General features: G+C 42.2%; 1 protein-coding gene across 1 annotated transcript in view; it reads left to right on the top strand.

Annotated features, from left to right (window-relative positions):
• The window catches only part of LOC124615757 (alpha- and gamma-adaptin-binding protein p34-like), an 81,602-nt gene that overhangs the window by 1,027 nt on the left and 59,025 nt on the right, over positions 1–21,550 (top strand). Inside the window, exon 2 of the mRNA XM_047143846.1 lies at positions 265–455. Within this exon, the coding sequence (XP_046999802.1) occupies positions 265–455 (191 nt within the window). The remainder of the gene's footprint in view (positions 1–264; positions 456–21,550) is intronic.

The following is a 21,550-nucleotide window of genomic DNA, read 5'->3' as shown; positions in this document are numbered from 1 at the left end:
CGTGTCATAATATATTATTTTCAATTTTGCTCCTTTATCATAAGACATTATTCCAATTTTGCTTCAGTTGTAACTAATTGCATTTGGGAGTTGCTTTGTCAAACAGATATTGTCATTGACAGCTCACATCTTAATGTATGTTACAAAATTTGTAATATTTACATTCAGTGAGCTGCAGTTGAAGTGAAAAAAATGCATACATGCATTGTCTTTTATCTTTCTCAAAACACTGTTATAGTTTCACTTTGCTTTCACATTTTTCAGCAATTCTGGGTGTAGAGGAACTTCCAGACTATACAGAAGTGGAAGATGGGATAAAGGCATATCCCTGGCATATAGATACAAAGTACTACACAGCAGATGTAAACCTGTGTGCTGTTGAGAAGAAAACCTTGGGCAGTGAAGATTTTGCTGTTTCTGTTGAAGCAATAGTTGTTCACTTTGACAGCAACAGGGTGAGACATTATTTACTTTATGTACCAAAAGATAAATAAGTAATCAGTCCTCTTAATCATAATTGTTTACACAGATCATTTCTGTAAGAGTGCGCAAAAATGTAACAGTAATAGAGAATGCACCACTGAACTATTTGAGGGAGGGAACCTGCAGTCAGAGAAGCCAGCTTAAAGAGATACGGAAGTAAACTTGTCTACCATGTTGTCTAGCATTACTGTTTTCCAGTTTATTTACTACTAACATACATACAAGTTTGTACATATTGTGCTGTTTATTTACATGTACACACTTTATTTCCTGGAAGGAAACTAGGAGGATGAGCCTGATTACTAGGAAGCCATGATGCAGGTTACATTTGCTTTACTTGTCCATAAGGTGGCTCTGTTGTATCATATGACAGAGCATGTTATAAATCAACAAAAGACCTATTCATTACTCAGTGCTATTCAGAGACGTACAGTCCAACATGGTGGAGCAGTACCGGTACAGTTTTGCAGAACTCTGTGATGTGCATCTTATGTATGGGGAAGTTTGCTGCTATGCTCTTGCTGCTGAAAGGCTGTACAGGGAACGATTTCTTATCAGGTGTCATCCATCACAATGACAGTTTTTCTCTTGATCATCAAAGGTGGGAGACTGGTTCATTGGAAAGAAGAAACGAGAGACCTGGCAATATGAGGCCACTCGCACACCTGATTCTAAAGAGGAGGTGCTGGAATGTGTTGCAGCGGAGCCCACCGTAAATACTTGTCGTATTGCACGTGAGATGGGTGCTGCACATACTAGCATGTGGCGAGTACCCCACGAACAACAATTATACCCATATCACCCATAACGAGTCAATGCAATGCTTGTGACCGACTTTACACTGAGCTTCACATTGTGCCAGTGGTTGCTTCAGCAATGGATTGATCGACTAGATTTCCTCAAAATCATGCTGTTTACTGACAAGGCATCATTTAATTGTGATGGTATTTCGAACAGCAGGATGTGTGGGATGAGGAAAATCTCCGCGCTGTACTAGAGTCACACCATCAGGTACGTTCTGCTGTCTGAATGGCTACCTGTATTTGAGGTTCGTGCAAAGAGTTCTACCTGAGTTGTTGGAGAATATACCCTTGGCTCTTCATGAGATGATGTGGATACAAAATAACAGTGCACCGCTTCACTTCACTGTGGAGGTCTGCAATCGTCTGAATGCTGTATTTATTGGTCGCTGGATTGGAAGGGGAGGTCCTATTCCGTGGCCTGAAAGGTCACCTGACCTGAATCTTCTTGATGATTTCCTATGGTGATATCTGAAGTCATGTATGGCATTCATAGTGTAATTTGACTTGCGTAGTACAATGACATACTGCAGGAATGTGCGCCAGCTCGTGCCGCATTCGTGTACTAATGAGCGGCCATTTAGAGTGTGACAGTGATATGGAGCGGTGGAGTGCACAGCATCGTGCCTTTGCTGTTGAAAGTTATTTAAAAAATAACAACTCTGTTATTGCTACCCAGCATCTATTCCGGCAACATTTCAACTTGGAACGTCATGGGAAAGTTCTGAATGAACAGACCGTTGTGAGGTGGGTACATGCATTTCAAACTACATGTGCTGTTTGCAATGGCAAACTGGAAAGAAGTGAAAGAACTGTGTGGACACCAGAAACCATGGAAAATGTTCATGCTGCACTATTGCGTAGCCCAAAAAGATCTGCTCATCGTCAAGCACAAGCTGTGAATATGTCCGATCGCTTGTTCAGGAGAATATTGCCCGAAGATCTCCATTTTCACCCATATAAGCTGCAGTTTGTTCAGGAAATTAGGCCTCGCGATTGGGTTTCACACGAAACATTCTGCTTACTGTGGGTGATCTCCTTTGCCAAAATCCACAAATGTTGCACACCATCCTGATGTCAGATGAAGCTCATTTGGAGTTATGTGGCTCTGTGAATAAACAGACTGCGCATTATTGGAGTGGTGTAAACCCACGTGAACTGCACATCAAGCCCTTGCACAGTTCTTGTGTCACAATGTGGTGTGGAGTTGCTTCCTTTGGGATTATTGGCCCTTACTTCTTTGGGGATGACAGCGGTGTGGCTGTAACTGTCACCAGTGAATGCTACCTAAAGATGCTGCAAGACTTTGTTCTTCCCCAGTTAGGTATGGGCGATGTGGATGTGGAACAATTATGGTTTCAACAAGACGGATCTACCTCGCATACATCCAGAATTTGCATGTATTTCTCGTGACAGACATTTCCCGGTAGAGTAATTTCCTGTTTTCGTGACATTTCGTGGGCGCCTCGTTCACCTGACCTTTCATGTGCAGACTTTTTCCTTTGGGGCTACCTGAAGCAAGAAGTGTTCTGAACACATTGTACCACCATTCCTGAGGAAGGATCGCATCAGAACTGTTGTCGGCAATGTCCCAGGGAATACGCTATGCCTTGTTATGGAAAACTTTCGACGCCGCCTAGATAAATGTGTTCTGCAGAGGGGGCATCATTTGACAGGAGGCATATTCAAAAAGCAATTCACGCAATGGACAATGACTTATTTACACATTAGTAAATGGCATACCTTTAACTATTAATCAACAGAAGAAGTAATAAATAAATTACAGTTACTGCCTGATGGTGTGTTTTTAATATCATACTATGAATGCTGCCGCACCCTGTATTTGCGATTAACTGTATCTAATGTAAATAAAAAAGTACACAGTAATGTTATTTTATTCCTATTATCTGCTTACGCTGGCTTCTCTGACCTCAGAGCATCCTCTATGTTCTGTTAAATTTTTGCATGTTCTTACAGAAACACCCTGTATATAAGCTTAAAAAAATGGTTTACACATCAATGTGCTGTTTTGTTTTCTTCCTTGCATTCTATTTTAACAGAAAACAGGAAAGCTATATTTATAACTTACCGGCTTATGATTAGAGTATTGCTTTGGGATCTGAAACATTGTAATTCTACCTATTTGCAGAATAAAACTATGCAAAATACTGTCATCAGATCTACTATTGTGACAGATTCAGCAGCTGGAGAGGTCTCTCTCGTACCCCATATACAAATGATCCCATCTGATTTACCCATTCATTTTAAACAACTTTAATTCCCAATCAAGTTTTCATTTGTAATAACAATAAACAAGACTTGAGGCCAGAGAGATGGGGGAAGAAGAGGTGGACAGAGGGGCCAGGGGGCGACGGCGAAAGGAAATGGACATACAGAGGTGGAAGGAGATGGGCAGAGAGATGTGGGGGAAAGACATTAGGATGTATATATCCATTTCCCATTCATATTTAGCAGTAGTCAGACATTGCCAGGTTCATTAATTGTCTGCGTGAACCAGGAAGTCTCCCAGGCAGTTGCTTGTATGAAGATCTGCACTTGATTGGCTATTTTGGCTGTAGGAGTTCTTCCTATGCACAAAAAATCTTTGCTATTACTTACTCACTGAAATGTTGACCAAACAAAAAAAAAAAGTGGGATAAGAATTTTTTTGCAAATCATCTGTTCTTTCGACAGACAATATCCCAACACAAATATAAAAGTTTTTATTTATATAATGCTTCTGAAATTTACCGCCAAGAAAGAAGTTGTGGTAACAAAAACTGATATATTACTACCTTCTGGAGTGGAGTGACAGAAACTGGTGTATGATGCTTTCTGTGCAGAGAGATTTAGAAAATATTCATCTGCGTCCTGCTAGCAACTGGAAATACTATGACATTCTCTACATTCAGCTCAGTTTCTGCTTTTAAGTCTCTCTCCAGTGATCAGTATACACTAAACAGTTGTTGTTGTTGTTGTTGTTGTTGTTGTGGTCTTCAGTCCTGAGACTGGTTTGATGCAGCTCTCCATGCTACTCTATCCTGTGCAAGCTTTTTCATCTCCCAGTACCTACTGCAACCTACATCCTTCTGAATCTGCTTAGTGTATTCATCTCTTGGTCTCCCTCTACGATTTTTACCCTCCACGCTGCCCTCCAATACTAAATTGGTGATCCCTCGATGCCTCAGAACATGTCCCACCAACCGATCCCTTCTTCTGGTCAAGTTGTGCCACAAAACTTCTCTTCTCCCCAATCCTATTCAATACTTCCTCATTAGTTATGTGATCTACCCATCTAATCTTCAGCATTCTTCTGTAGCACCACATTTCGAAAGCTTCTATTCTCTTCTTGTCCAAACTATTTATCGTCCATGTTTCACTTCCATACATGGCTACACTCCATACGAATACTTTCAGAAATGACTTCCTGACACTTAAATCAATACTGGATGTTAACAAATTTCTCTTCTTCAGAAACGCTTTCCTTGCCATTGCCAGTCTACATTTTATATCCTCTCTACTTCGACCATCATCAGTTATTTTGCTCCCCAAATAGCAAAACTCCTTTACTAGTTTAAGTGCCTCATTTCCTAATCTAATTCCCTCAGCATCACCCGACTTAATTAGACTACATTCCATTATCGACAGGAAGTGCAAAATGGCTAAGCAGGGATGGCTAGAGGACAAATGTAAGGATGTAGAGGCCTATCTCACTAGGGGTAAGATAGATACCGCCTACAGGAAAATTAAAGAGACCTTTGGAGATAAGAGAACGACTTGTGTGAATATCAAGAGCTCAGATGGAAACCCAGTTGTAAGCAAAGAAGGGAAAGCAGAAAGGTGGAAGGAGTATATAGAGGGTCTATACAAGGGTGATGTGCTTGAGGACAATATTATGGAAATGGAAGAGGATGTAGATGAAGATGAAATGGGAGGTATGATACTGCGTGAAGAGTTTGACAGAGCACTGAAAGACCTGAGTCGAAACAAGGCCCCCGGAGTAGACAATATTCCATTGGAACTACTGACGGCCCTGGGAGAGCCAGTCCTGACAAAACTCTACCATCTGGTGAGCAAGATGTATGAAACAGGCGAAATTCCCTCAGACTTCAAGAAGAATATAATAATTCCAATCCCAAAGAAAGCAGGTGTTGACAGATGTGAAAATTACCGAACTATCAGCTTAATAAGTCACAGCTACAAAATACTAACACGAATTCTTTACAGACGAATGGAAAAACTAGTAGAAGCCAACCTCGGGGAAGATCAGTTTGGATTCCGTAGAAACACTGGAACACGTGAGGAATACTGACCTTACGACTTATCTTAGAAGAAAGATTAAGGAAAGGCAAACCTACATTTCTAGCATTTGTAGACTTAGAGAAAGCTTTTGACAATGTTGACTGGAATACTCTCTTTCAAATTCTAAAGGTGGCAGGGGTAAAATACAGGGAGCGAAAGGCTATTTACAATTTGTACAGAAACCAGATGGCAGTTATAAGAGTCGAGGGACATGAAAGGGAAGCAGTGGTTGGGAAGGGAGTGAGGCAGGGTTGTAGCCTCTCCCCGATGTTGTTCAATCTGTATATTGAGCAAGCAGTAAAGGAAACAAAAGAAAAATTCGGAGTAGGTATTAAAATTCATGGAGAAGAAATAAATTTGTTTATGCATCTGTAATCATTGAACTAGACTTATTTAAGTTCAGATTCTGAACTGATATAGAAATTGGCCATGTCTCATCCACTAAACAAAAGTGTAAAGTGCTGTGTGCATATAAGAAGGCAGGTGATGGCATGAAGCACAGTGGGAAGGGCATTATACCACATAGCACTCCAATGAACAACGTCATTTTGTCGTATTTGTTTGTAGCGCGCACTTTTGGGTTTCTGTGGAACATGCAGCCCAGATTTTCATCTTAGTGTAAGTATGATGATGGTGATTATTAGCCACAGTAATGTTCATTCTGGGTGGCATAAAATGAATATGTCAAGTGTTACGTTAAGAAGTGACAGTGATATTTCTCCAAGAAAATAATTGTTCTAGGGAGAGTCAGAAGCAGAAACAGCATCCAAATGTGGACTTACCCCAGTGTTACCAGTTACGGCGATGATTGGAGCATATGGTGTGGGACAGAAGGGGCATACTTGCAGTGTAGTATTCTCTGTCTGTATCTCCACGGACTTCCCCCATTGAACTGTGGACATTGCCATTGGTGGGGAGGCTTGCATGCTTCAGCGATACAGATAGCCGTACTGTACGGTCAACCACAATGGAGGGGTATCTGTTGAGAGGCCAGATAAACTTGTGGTTCCTGAAGAGGGGCAGGAGCCTTTTCAGTAGTTTCAGGGGCAACAGTCTGGATGATTGACTAATTTGGCCTTGTAACATCGACCAAGACGGCCTAGCTGTGTTGGTACTGTGAACAACTGAAAGCAAGCGGAAACTACAGCCGTAATTTTTCCTGAGGGCACGCAGCTCCACTGTATGGTTAAATGATGGCGGCATCCTCTTGGGTAAAATATTCCAGAGGTAAAATTGTCCCCCTTCAGATATCTGGACAGGGACTACTAAGGAGGATGTCGTCAGGAGAAAAAAAACTGCAAAACTGACATTCTAAGGATCGGAGGGTGAAATGTCAGACACGTTAATCGAGCAGGTATGTTAGAAATTTTAAAAAGAGAAATGGACAGGTTAATGTTAGATATAGCGGGAATTAGTGAAGTTTGGTGGCAGGAGGAACAGGACTTCTGGTCAGGTAAATATAGGGTTTTAAATACAAAATCAAATAGGGGTAATGCAGTAGTAGGTTTAATAATGAATAAGATAATAGGAACATGGGTAACCTACTATGAACAGCATAGTGAACGCCTTATTGTAGCCGAGATAGACACGAAGCCCACACCCACAATAATAGTACAAATTTATATACCAATTAGCTTCGCAGATGAGGAAGAGATTGAGGAAATGTATGATGAGGTAAAAGAAATTATTTAAATAGTTAAGGTATGAAAGAGGAAGCTGTCTGGTAGAATTTTGCACAGAGCATAATTTGATCGTAAGTCATACTAGGTTTAAGAATTGTGAACGAAGATTGTATATGTGGATGAGACCTGGAGAGACAGGAAGGTTTCAGATTGATTATATGAGGATTGGAATTTCAATTGTGGCAACTATTTATTTATAGCTCGTACAAAATAGATACGTGTTTCAAAGTTTTACTGACCTTCAAAGTAGTCATCATCATTGTGTATAACCCGTTGTCAGCGATATGGAAGTTGTAGGATACTCTTACCAGTGCCAGTTGTGTTGACAGTTTGAGCGGCATGGTGTCTTGCCTGACGAATCTGTAGCAGTTCTGAAGCAAATGCCCTGGAGTGTTTCCTTCAGTTTAGAAATCGAGTTGAACTTAATGAGGGCTTACGTCAGGGGAGTGCAGTAGGCAGTATAGCACTTAGCAGCCCCATCAGTCAAACAAATCAGTAACAGCTTGCATCCACACACTGTCCTGTAAAATGATGTTCAGATCCTGCAGAAAGTGTCACCACTTCTTTTTCTATGCTGTTCATTTTTGGAACACAACCTACGACCCGATTAGAGACAGAAGTGATGACACTTTCTGCAGTACCTGATCATTATTTTGCAGCACAATGCTCAAGCAGGTACAGTGCGAGCTGTTACAGAGTTGTTTGGTTGATGGGGCTGATAAGTGCTGTACCACCTACTGCACTCCCCTGACTTAATTAAGCCCTTGTAAGTTCAACTTGATTTCTAAACTGGAGGAAACACTTCACAGCATTCACTTCAGAACTGGTACAAATTTGTTGGGCAATAGACCGCACTGCTCGAACTGTCAACACAACTAGTACCGCTAAGAGTATCCTACGACTTCCACATCACTGGCAATGGATTATACTCAATGCTTGGGACTACTTTGAAGGTCAGTAAAACTTTGAAACACGTATCTATTTTGTACGAGCTGTAAATAAATAGTTGCCACTATTAAAGTTCCAACCCTCGTATAATAGTAAGACAGAGATTTTGGAACCAGGTTTTAAATTGTAAGACATTTCCAGGGGCAGATGTGGACCCTGGTCACAATATATGGGTTATGAACTGCAGATTAAAACTGAAGAAATTGCAAAAAGGAGGGAATTTAAGGAGATGGGACCTGGATAAACTGAAAGAACCAGAGGTTGCAGAGAGTTTCAGTGTGAGCATTAGGGAATGATTGACAAGAACAAGGGAAAGGAATACAGTAGAAGAAGAATGGGTAGCTTTGAGAGACGAAATAGTGAAGGCAGCAGAGGATCAAGTAGGTAAAAAGATGAGGGCTTGTAGAAATCCTTGGGTGACACAAGAAATATTGAATTTAGTCGATGAAAGGAGAAAATATAAAAATGCGATAAATGAGGCAGGCGAAAGGTAATACAAATGTCTAATAAATGAGATTGACAGGAAGTGCAAAATGGCTAAGCAGGAATGGCTAGAGAACAAATGTAAGGATGTACAAGCATATATCACTCGTGGTAAGATGGAGGGTGCATACAGGAAGATCAAGGAGACCTTTGCGAAAAAGAGAACCACCTCTATGAACATCAAGAGCTCAGATAGCAAACCAGTCCTAAGAAAAGAAGAAAAAGCAGAAAGGTGGAAGGAGTATATAGATGGTCTTTACAGGGGAGATGTATTTAAGGACAATATTATGGAAATGCAAGAGGTTGTAGATGAAGATGAGAAGGGAGATATCATACTGCATGAAGAATTTGTCAAAGCACTGAAAGACTTAAATTGAAATAAGTCCCCGGGAATAGACAACATTCCATTAGAACTACTGATAGCCGTGGGAGAGCCAGTCACGACAAAATTCTTCCATGTGGTCAGCCAGATGTATGAGACAACCAGAATACAAACAGACTTCATGACGAATATAATAATTCCAATTCTAAGGAAAGCATGTGCTAACAGATATGAAAATTACAGGCCTATCAGTTTAATAAGTCACATTTGGAAAATACTAACATGAATCCTTTACAGAAGAATGGAAAAACTGGTATAAGCCGACCTCTGGGAAGATCAGTTTGGATTCCAGAGAAATGTAGGAACCCGTGAGGCAATACTATACATACGGCTTCTCATAGAAGATAGTTTAAGAAAGGCAAATCTACATTTATGGCATATGTAGACGAGGGGCATAGAAGGGAAGCAGTGATTGAGAAGGGAGTGAGACAGGGCTGTAGCCTATCCCTGATGTTATTCACCTTTATATTGAGCAAGCAATAAAGGAAACAAAAGAAAAGTTTGGGTTAGGTATTAGTCCAGAGAGAAGAAATAAAACCTCTGAGATTTTCCTATGGCATTGTAATTCTCTCAGGGGCAGCAAAGGACTTGAAAGAGCAGTTGAACAGAATGGACAGTGTCTTGGATGGAGAATATAAAATGAACATCAACAAAAGCAGAACGAGGATAGTGGAATGTAGTTTAATTAAATCAGGTGATGCTGAGGGAATTAAAGTAGGAAATGAGAGACTTAAAGTAGTAAATGAGTTTTTCTGTTTGGGAAGAAAAATAACTGACGATGATCGAAGTAGCGAGGTTATAAAATGTAGACTGGCAATGGCAAGGAGAGCGTTTCTGAAGAAGAGAAATTTGTTAACTTTGAGTATAGATTTAAATGGTAGGAAGTCGTTTCTGAAAGTATTTGTGTGGTGTGTTGCCATGTATGGAAGTGAAACATGGACAATATACAGTTAAGGCAAGAAGAGAATAGCTTTTGAAATGTGATGCTTCAGAAGAATGCCTAAGATTAGATGGGTCAGTCAGGTAACTAATGAGGAGGTACTGAATAGAATTGGGGAGATGAATTTGTTGCAAAACTTGAGCAAAAGAAGGGATTGGTTGATAGTCTTATCATTCTGAGATGTCAAGAGATTACCAGTTTAGTATTGGATGGAAGTGTGGGTGGTAAAAATCATAGAGAAACCAAGAGATGAATACAGTAATCAGATTCAGAAAAATGCAGCTTACAGTAGTTATTCAGAGATAAAGAGGCTTGCACTGGATAAAGCAGCATGGAGAGCTGCATCAGACCAGCCTTTGGACTGAAAACAACAACAGTGACTTTGTGCTAATGCCTTGTTTTTGGGTTTGACAATGTTAAACAGTATTGGTCAAATGCTACCCTACCTTTGAGGTAACATTATAAGAAGAAAATAAGAACACTCCCATATAATTATTTTTTATTCTGTTCATCAGATATTGTTACAACTAGCTGAGAATATCCAGTGTTGCCCAGGGTTGTATTTGTTCCAATCTTCTGTTAGCTGATTTCTTCCTCCCCCCTGCCTCCTGTCCATCTCCTCCTGCACTCTGTCTGTGCCCATCAGCTCATTCCTTTCTTTGTTCATCTCTTCCTTCCCCTCTCTCTGTCCATCTCCTCCTCTTCATTTTGCCCATTTCCTCCTCTTCCCATGCTACATTTCCTCCTCCTCCCTTTTTCCATTTTCTCCTATTCCCTTTGTCAATTTCCTCCAATTTCCTTTGTCTGTTCCCTGTTCCCTTCTCCTTGTACATCTCCTCCTCCACGTTCTTCCTGTCCATCGTCTTATTCCTTTCTGTGTCCATTTCCTTTTCCCCCACTCTCTGTCTATTTCCTCTTTCCCTCTCTGTGTCCATTTCCTCTTTCCCCTCTCTCTGTCTACATTATCAATCTCACCCCAATAGAAGGTTGCATGTTCTTAACCCCACAGTATTTCTTTTCAGATAGTAATATGGATACCAAGTTTGGTTGAAACCAATACAGGGGATTAGGAGGAGCTTTCTGCCCGTGGCTTTGCCCGCATACGCACATCGCATGTATTTAACATATTCCACACATATCTGTATACATATTTGACTTGCATCTCTAATGATTTTTGCCCTAAAATTTTGTTTACGCATAACTTAGTGTTTATGACATAATATCTCTTGAACTACGTGTGGTCCGATGATATAATTTTGCAGGTACCTTCAGTGATATATTTAAATACTGTCTGCAAAAGTGTTGCGAATAGAGTTAGCAGTATAGAGGTAATAAATTAAAATGTCATGCTTGATGCGGCAGTTTTAGTGCATGAATAGCAAAAATGTAATAAGTGATAAACTTTTCTTCATTTCATCATTTTGTAGGCGATGTCAGTGAGAAAAAGTCTTGTAAATATTTTAAATTGTGCATAAAGTCTGTTAAAAGTCACTGGTGCTCTCATTCTCAAGTGCTGGCTGGATATAGACAAGCTATTTGTTCGCCATGAGCAGTGCTTCTTTTCTGTCCCCCTATCCCCATCCCTTTGAGAGGTATGTGGTTCTTACCCTCACAGTGATTCTTTCCATACAGTTAGTGATATGTGTACAGATTTGATTGAAATCAGTGTAGTGGTTTAGGAGGAGACATGGAACATACATACATACATACACGTTTATAATATTTATGCATATGTTAGCTTAACTCAAGAATACAAGAGTCTCGTGTTTTTTGCCTTTAACTCTGTTTTGTTTTCTATTTCTTAGAGAATGTTTTAATAAGTGTAAAATATTTCAGCCCTTTCTTTTGACTACTTCCAAAAAGTCACAACTTTTTTGAGGAATTTTCATTGGTCTGCCCAGGGTACAGCTCTCCCTTATACTGCACAATTATGTAATTCCCTGTTAAGTAAGTTATGTAACACAGTACAGATAATGCATGATTACTGCAGAAGACATGAGTCTCTGGTACTGATCATTTCAGTCTCACTGTCCATAGTCATGCCACTACTGCTGTCTTCGGTACAGAATACTAGTTTCATCTTCACTGCTGTAATTTGGTTTTTTCCTCTGATTTCTGAGATATGGAAGCTCTTGGTGTATGTTGAAAATTGTGTGTGTCTAGCAAAACTTCACTGACTCTTGGTCAGTTCTTAATTTGAATTGCTTTTACAATCAAGCATTTTCTCCTCATTATTTCTTGTAATGCATATTCTAACAAATATGTTAACCTTTGTTGTTTTCTCCAATAAATCATCAGCATAACTGATTCAAGAATGAGAACCTATGACTTTTTTGTATGTTTGTAGTATTTTCTCCAAAAGTATTATGTACAGCAAGATCAGTCGTATTTCGATTTTCAGTGTATGGTATGAAGGGAATAAAATTTCTTTTATTGTTAATCTGCGACACTGATGCTGTTTTCTCTTTACATTAATTCCCACGGTGTCAACTTTCTCTCCTTTACTTGGCCAAAAATTATGAGAAACATCATTGAAAAATGACTTAAACCATTATGAGAACATGGCACAAAGTTACCCCTGCAGGTCTCAGTTTCTAGCATCTCTTGCTAATGTGCAAAAACTAGCAGCAAAGAGGAACTTATACTGCATCGCCAGACTGTTGAACATTGTAGCTGAAGTTGTGACATAACAGGAGATGGTAGGGTTGGGTTGAGCAGTGAGTGATTATAAATTAAACCTTTTATTAATATCAAGGAAGAAGCTAAACCTTTTATTAATATCAAGGAAGAAGCTTTACATTATGGCCAATATATTTAAAGAAGTTTATAAGAGCTATGTGTTAAACTGCGACAAGTGCCTGAATAACAGAAAAAGGCGAAATTCAAGAACTGTTACAATTAATTAAAATCTGAAACAAGGAAATGGACCCAAAGGCAATAACAGTAATATCAAAAACAAATAACATAATAAAATTACACTGGGGCAACCCACAGAATAAGAAAATTGAAAACTAATATCAAATTAAAAAAAAGGGGTTATTTCCAAGAAATGTGCCCATCAAATTCGTAGCCTTACTATGAGCAATATGTATCGAGCACTCGACTCTTGAGATGTTGAAAAGAGAGACAGTAAAAGACGAAAGTATTAAAAACAGGAAGTCATTTTTAACGAAATCGTCGAAATGAATTGAATTGATTTGAAATTTCGTTAAAGAAGAATAATAAATTTTATCTTTTGCTTTTAAGTTAATTTTCTTTCGTGCGAACTTTGTTGTAGAACCACTCTCTTATTTTCGTGTGGTAATAAAAATTTTTACTTTCTTAAGAATTACGTACATTTAAAGAAAAAATAATATTTACGTGAACTCATATGAACTGGTTAAGAATATTAGGTTGAGAATTGAGTCCTTTAAATCATTCGGCCTTGGCATACACTTTCCAGATGCAGTGGGTTTTTTGTTAAATATTTTTACTGAATTTTGTCCCGGCACTAGCCATAGAACACAAGATTACCTCTATTAGCAGAAAATGTTTTAATTATTGCCAAGCCGACATTTATCACTGATCAAACCTACTTCATTACACATTTAAGATATTTTGAAAGAACCAAACTGTTTAAATTTCAATGTTAACTAACATTAGCTATCCGCCTACGAATGCACAAACATATAATTAATTCAAATTTTATCAGCCACAGGATCACTGAAAAAGAAGAACAATTTCTTAATTCACTATTGATTTTTATGCTTCTGTTCCCGATTTACAGGTTTGATAATTTTTTAAATGTGCCGCCTATTGTTGGTCGCGGCACAGCCCAGCAACACCGCTAAAAAATTCTTAAAGAAATTCTATAGATGACGTGGGCAAGCTAATTTACATAAATAATTCACACTTTTGATAAACTCTAATATATTTAGATCAAACAACAATACAACTCACATTAATTCGTAACGCATCGTCTAATGGCGGCTAAGTCCAGACAGAGACAAAAGAAGTCTACACATCTCTTTCACAGTGTCCTACCGCAATGACTTCTGAACAGAGAAGACCAAAGAATACATAATGCATTGTGCTTAAATAGTATTGCTGACTATTAACATTTCTTTGCAAATTGACGATATTATTCTCTTCTGACAACATTTTATATATATCTCTGCTATCGCAAATACTGACACATTTTACAATCACATAATAAATACAGAAAAATTCCTATCCTAAATACAGAGAAATATTACAACAAAAATATAAGGAGAATAACAAATGTCTTTTACACCACATTCAGTAATATTTTTGTTCAATAATTACGATATATACAACTTGCCCAGAGCGGCGTATATGGTACAAATAAACTCTTGTTCTTTAATAATGTGAGTTTGCCAGGGAACGTTACACATTAAAAAAGAGAGAGAGTAGCAGCTCTTCTTTCACTCGTGGGAATTGATTAAAGAAATGAATAATATCACTTACATTACTCATCAGGTGTATTATCGTTGTGCAAGGTATCGTTTCTCCTGTTGGCACTATTCCTTCTACCCAGTACCCAGGATACATGTGTGATCCATCTTTTCAGAAAATTGGGAGAATCTCACAGGAGAGATAGATACCAGATAGTCGTAAGGTGGGAAAATATAAAAACTGAAATAATTACTGTCATGTGGCATTCTGCTACTCTCGTGTGACATTTCACTGTCACAGCAAAAATCAATATCTACATTTCTCGCTTAGAGAGTTGAGCGTTCGACGTATTTCGCTCATTGTTAGGCCATGACTTCGATGTGCACTATTTCTTGGACGTTACCTAAAATGAATTGACTACACATGGACCAGAAGACCAAATATACAATGAGTGTGCTCTGAATATTTGTGCCCACCATCTCTGCCAAGTAACACAGTGACAGCAAATCAGAAATACAACAAAGCATAAGGAATTTAGTTGCAATTCAAAATTACAGGATAGAAAACATTTCCAAATAATTTTCCAAATAGTTTGAAGCCTTGTACTCAAAACCAGTGTTACGGGTTAACAAGATCATGTGAGGTTCATAACTCACTCATTGCAAAGGGAACCACAGCTGTAATTGAAGTCATCAAAACTCTCCAAGAGTTTGCTTTACTTAGATATGCTTACATCACCTGGCAGAAGGTACAGGAATACAATTCAGTGGTTCATTGAGTCCTACTGCATCACAAGCATGACACCAGCCATGTAAGGGAGAGAGTTAGCAACAGGTTGCACCAGAAATGAGGGGAAAAAGCGCCTTCTGGGAACAGACTGCTCTATAGCAAACAGTACTGGTGCACCTTCTGGGAACAGACTGCTCTATAGCAAACAGTACTGGGCATGCCGTACTTGCATTCTTCTTATTGGCTGCCAACTAGACCATGGCTACCCAGCTGTCCAATCAAAGCCCTCCTATTCAGCTGCTTGCTGGTATTCCAGGGTTCCTTCTCATGTTATTCACTCAGTCATACTCCCAGCTCCACCCAGTTCCCCCCCCAGGGGGCTCACGGTTCTTTCGTGAGTACGTGCATGGTGAGCACGGGGCCCCAAGCTATTGCAGCCTTCCTCCTTTCCGGGGCTGCATTTCCTTGCCCATCCCCTCCTTTCATCTCCTTGCTCCTTCCCCTTCACCCTCTCCTCTCCCTCTCCTGGTGTTCTTGCTTATGTTGGCCCTGCTATCCTCCTGGTTATGTTGGTTTTGCAATTTACTTTTGTTGCGTAAACACCTCATCCTTTTGGCATTCCCTGGTCCCCTCTGGGCTTTGACCTCCATTACTAAATTTTAATTCCGTAGTGTGAGCCATTTGGGTAAGAGCAGCTTCCGTAGTGTCTCCGACGTGTGCCCTCCTAGTTCATTCCGCCTTTTCTTTCACGTCGTTGTCTGATGCTAGGGTGCATAACCAGCACGGTAGCCAGCCCGTGTGGTGGGGTCGCTATGTATCCTTTTGGTTGAGCCCCCTGAACACACAGGGATGTCACTTCTGATACCTGAGCTGTGACCTCCTCATGTAAGCCTAGGAGTGGTTGCTTGTCATCCTGGAGCATCGGAACTCCCGGCAGTGGCCGCCATGCCAGACGGCTCGTGCTGTGGCTGGGTGGGGCCTGTGAGGGTTCTCTCCTGATCAGAGTGGGTGGTATCAGGGCGGACGCTATGCAAATGAAACACATACAGGTCCAGAACTCTGGCCATTCTTCTGCGGCTGTCTCTCTGCGTGGAACTGATTCTTTTAGTGCTGCTTCTCCTGCCCCTTTGGCCTTCCCTTCCATGGCTACCCCCTGAGAGGAAGGTCAGACCCGTCGGCTAGGGGCGAAACCTTTCCCCCGCTATCTGGTTTGCACCATGACTCATGACTGATGGGGATACTTTCACCAATATCAAACCTTTATTCTTTGTGGAACACATTGAAGACAAGTTTGGCGAAGTGGACTCCCTGAGCAAGATGCGGTTGGGTTCGTTGTTGATCAAAACTGCTTCAGCTGCCCAGTCTGCAGCCCTTCATGCCTGTAACCATCTTGGCACACTTCCTGTTTCCATTACCCCCCACCAGTCTCTCAATAGGGTTCAAGGTGTGATTTTTCACAGGGACCTCGTCCTTCAAACTGATGAGGAACTTCGGGACAATCTCAGACAGTGGGGTGTTCAGAAGGGTCTGAAGGACAATCACGTTAATACTGGTGCCTTTATCCTGGCCTTTGAAGGGGATACCCTCCCTGTGACATGAAACCAGACATCCCACCACATGTGAGATGTTTTAAGTGCTTGCGTTTTGGACACGTCTTCTCACTGTTCGCTGGCCCCCCCTCTGTAGTGACTGTGGACGTCCACTCCATGAGAGAGTTCCTGTGTTCCCCCTCCTGTGTGTGTTAATTGTCATGGCAATCATTATCCACTTTCACCAGATTGCCCAGTATATAAAAAGGAAAAGAAGATACAGGAGTATAAGTCCATTGATCGTTTAACCTACACTGAGGTGCGTAAGAAGTATGCATGTCTTCACCCTGTGTCCATGATGTCTAGTTATGCTTTAGTTACATCTTCACCCCTTCCTTACCCCAGTCCCGGACCACTGTCTTCCTCCTCCCCTCAGCGTCTGCCGGTGAAGGTGTCCCTCCTGGGATACCCCTTCCCAGCACCTTCCAGGCCAAAGGTCTGCTGTCACGCGACGACCATGAGAACCACGGTCTGTCGGCCCCCAGGTCACCTGATCTCTTTCTGTTCCCGATCTTGCTGCAGCTGGCTCCTTTATGCTACACAGCCCTCCTCGATCTCAGACAGAAAAGAAGAAGAAACATTAAGTCCCAGGACAAGGAGCTGCTGGTGTCACCAGAGGTCCCATCCCCGGCTTCACAACCAGATTCTGACCTTTTGTTCATGGATGTCGCCCCCTCCTTGTCGGTGATGGGTGGTGACCCGGTGGCATGACTGGCTTTAGCTTGTTCAACCCCCATTTGAATCATCGTTCTGTGGTTATCCAACGGAATTGTAATGGATATTATCGTCACCTTCTGGAGTTGAAATCCCTTAGTTTGTCTTACTCTGCAGCTAGTGTGGTTCTACAGGAATCTCATTTTACTGATGATCACTCACCGACCCTTTGTGGGTTCTGTGTTTTCTGTCGAAATCGGGTCGGTCCCCTGCGGGCCTCTTGTGGCGTTTGTACGTTGGTCCGTACAGACGTTGCTAGAATGTGGATTCCTCTTCAAACTACATTGGAAGCGGTTGCTGTTAGGGTCCACCTGGACTCTGGGGTCACGGTTTTCAATCTTTATTTCCCTCCAGAACAGGACTCTTACACCTGCTGCGCTAACTGCCCTCCTTCAACAACTTCCTCCTCCCTTCCTCCTCCTCGGGGTTTTTAATGATCATCATCCCTTGTGGGGCAGTGCATTTCCATCTAGACGAGGTCTTCTCATAGACCAGTTTATTGCAGACCACGACTTGTGCCTTCTTAATGATGGCTCCCCTACTCATTTCAGTGCCAGTCATGGTACCTTTTCTGCAATTGATCTTTCTCTTTCTTCTCCCTCCGTTCATTACACTGGTCGCCACACGACAACCTTTGTGATAGTGACCATTTCCCATTGATTCTCTCGCTCCCTTCCCGCTCCCCGATGGACAGGTTACCTCGTTGGTCTTTCCAATGCGCCGATTGGCCTCTATACACTGCACAGGTCTTGTTTTCTCCCTCCTTGTCAGGTTGTATTGATGACGTCCTACGTGATGTGTCTGACGTCATTGTTCACGCTGCTACCCTTGCTGTACCACGGCCATCTGGACCATTTCGCCGCTGACGAGTCCCGTGGTGGAGTACGGCCATTGCCATCCATGATCGCCGTCGAGCTTTGCAACATCTTAAGAGGCACCCATCCATTGCCAACCTTATTACATTTAAACACCTTCGCGCTGAAGCCTGTTATTTAATCAAACAGAGCAAAAGGATATGTTGGGAATGCTTTGTTTCTTCCCTCAGTTCTACTGTTACTAAGTCTTGGGTATGGGCTACACTTCGCTCTCTCCAAGGTTGCCATCAGCAGTCCACCCTCCCAGGCCTTCACCTCCCAGATGGCCTTTGTACAGACCCATTGATTCTTGCGTAACATCTTGCGACCCATTTTGCAACGGCATCAGCATCAGCCTCCTATCCACCTGCTTTCCTTCACCAGAAACAGTGGGCCGAAGCTTCCACCTTATGTTTTACCCCTTGTCAGTCAGAATCTTACAACAAACCTTTTACTGAATGGGAATTTCTTTCTGCACTTTCTTCTTCTCATGATATGGCCCCTGGCCTAGACTCCATTCATAACCAATTGCTTCAATATCTCAGTGCTCCACAACAGCAACATCTTCTCCAGGTGTTTAACCATATTTGGCTCCAGGGCGACTTCCCTTCTCAGTGGAGGGATTGCATCGTGGTTCCTGTCCTTAAGCCTGGTAAGAACCCCCTATTTGTTGAAAGCTATCGGCCAATTAGTCTGACAAATGTTGTTTGCAAGTTACTTGAACAGATGGTAGCCCGTCGGTTCAATTGGGTCCTCGAATCTTGGGATCTATTGTCCCCTTACCAGTGTGGCTTCCGAGAGGGACAGTCTCCAATAGATCATTTACTTCGCTTGGAATCCGCAGTACGGCAGGCTTTTTCCCAGCGCTGCCATTTGGTTGCAGTATTTTTCAACCCTTGCAAGGCCTATGACACGGCTTGGTGCCATCGCATCTTACACTTCATCAGTGGGGTCTTTGGGGCCCACTCCCGATTCTTATATGCCAGTTCCTGTTCCATCGGTCATTCAGGGTTCGGGTTGGTACTGTTTTTAGTTCTCCACGGTCCCAGGAGACTGACATCCCACAGGGTTTTGTATTGAGTGTGCTTCTTTTCCTAATTGCCATCGATGGACTTGTGGCCTCTGTCGGTCCTTTGGTCGCCCCTGCTCTGTATGTGGATGATTTCTGCATTTGGGTTAGTTCCTCTTTGATGGCCTCTGCAGAGCGGCAGCTCCAGGGAGCTATACGGCGTGCCTCTGCATGGACCCTCTCACATGGGTTTCAATTCTCTCCTTTAAAATCGCGGGTGGTCGACTTTGGTCGCCGTACTATGATCCAACCCGATCCGGAGCTCTATCTCGATGCACAACGATTGCCTGTGGTCCCACAGTTTCGTTTCTTGGGTCTTCTTTTCGACAACAAGCTCACTTGGCTGCCTCATATCAGACTTCTGCAGATAGGATGTTTCTGTAAACTCGATGTTCTTCACTTCCTTGCCCACACCTCTTGGGGTGCCGACCACTCCATCCTTCTCTGCCTTGACCGTGGTTTAGTTCCGTCTCGCTTGGACCATGGTTGTCAAGTTTATGGTTCGGCTGCTCCTTCCACACTGCACATGCTGGATCCAGTCCACCATCGTGGTATCCGTTTGGCCACTTGTGCCTTCCATACTAGTCTTGTTGATAGTCTGCTGGTTGAAGCTGGTATCCTCCCCCCCCCCCCCCCCCCCTCCCTTTCTGTTCGGCGGTCCCAGCTTCTGGTGTCTTATGCAATTACTGTCCATTCCTCTCCCACTCATCCTTCCTATTCTATCCTGTTCCCAGACCATGGATGGTGCCCACCTGATTCCCGCCCTCTGGTGGGTTTACCGGTTGGGCTCTGCCTTGCGTCTCTTTGCCGTGATTTTCAGTTTCCTTCTTTGTCCTGTCTTCCATGTGTCCTCTACCCTCCCCCCCTCCCCCCCTTGGTTGGTTCCTCGGCACCGAATTCGGATGGATCTCTGCTGAGGTCCAAAAGATTCCATCCCCCCCAATGGTGTTCTGTTCCTTTTTCCGTCGAATTTTATGGGAGTTTCAGGATGCTTTTGTTTTTTACACCGATGGCTCTAAATCTGTTGATCGTGTGGGATATGCCTTCACGTCCTCTGTTGGCACGGAACATCATCTGCTGCCACCTACATGTGGGGTGTTTACTGTGGAATTGGTGGCAATATCCCAGTCCCTTACCTTTATTAAACAGTCCCAACACAACCATGTTTTGTTATGTACGGACTCAATGAGTGGTCTTCTGGCTATTGACTGGTGTTTTTCATGCCATCCCTTGGTCTCGGCCATCCATGACCATCTCACTGATCTTCACCGTGCTGCTTGTTCTGTTGACTTCCTTTGGGTCCCTAGCAATATGGGTATCCCAGGTAATGAGCTTGCTGATCGTTTGGCTGGGGGAGTAGCGGATTTACGGCTCCACATCAAATCCCAATTCGCACAGTCATGGGCCAACTCTTGGGAGGCTACCTCCCTGTCTAATAAACTTCGTGTGATTAAGGTGACACCAGACCCGTGGCGTTCTTCCTTTCACCTCTCCCAAAAGGACTCTACCACACTGTGTCCTCTCTGCATCAGCCATACCAGGCTGACCCATGGTTTTCTTTTGCGTAAAGAGCCACCCCCACTTTGTGGTTGTGGAGCCTTCCAGTCAGTAGCCCACATTTTGGTGGAATACCCCCTTCTTTTGGCTCTGCGTACTAAGTACAGACTTCCCCGCACTTTATGTTTAATGTTGGCTGATGATTCCCAGGTGGTCGAACTGGTTCTCTGTTTCCTCCGGGAAAGTGGTTTTTATTCTCAATTTTAAGGTTTTTAATCTCACTCTGGTGTTGAGGCAGGGCGGTGAGTGTTGGGGTATCTCCCACTGTAAGCTGTGTTTGGAGATTCCTGACTCCCCTTCCTGGCCAAGATCCTCTTTTCTTCCCCTTTTACTCTGTTTTTATCACTTTTTAGAATTGGTTAGTCTCCTTTTCCCATACGCACTTCTACGTTCTAGTGGTTGAACACTTTTAAATCGCAGGTGGTCTTGCCTCTACTGCTTCAGAGGTAGGATATTTCCTGCCTCTAACATAGCCTTGGGGTCGCTCTCTTGCTGACTTACCTCATTTTGTTTTTACCATTGACAACACGACTGCACTTTTACGTTTTTTAGCCTTTCCCCTTTTATCATTCTGACTTTTCTGAGATGTGAAATTATCTGAATGGACCACATTTGAAACAAGG

The sequence above is a fragment of the Schistocerca americana genome, chromosome 5 (assembly GCF_021461395.2).
Source record: "Schistocerca americana isolate TAMUIC-IGC-003095 chromosome 5, iqSchAmer2.1, whole genome shotgun sequence".
Taxonomy (NCBI): Eukaryota; Metazoa; Arthropoda; class Insecta; order Orthoptera; family Acrididae; genus Schistocerca; species Schistocerca americana.
This window is presented reverse-complemented; position numbering and strand designations above follow the sequence as displayed.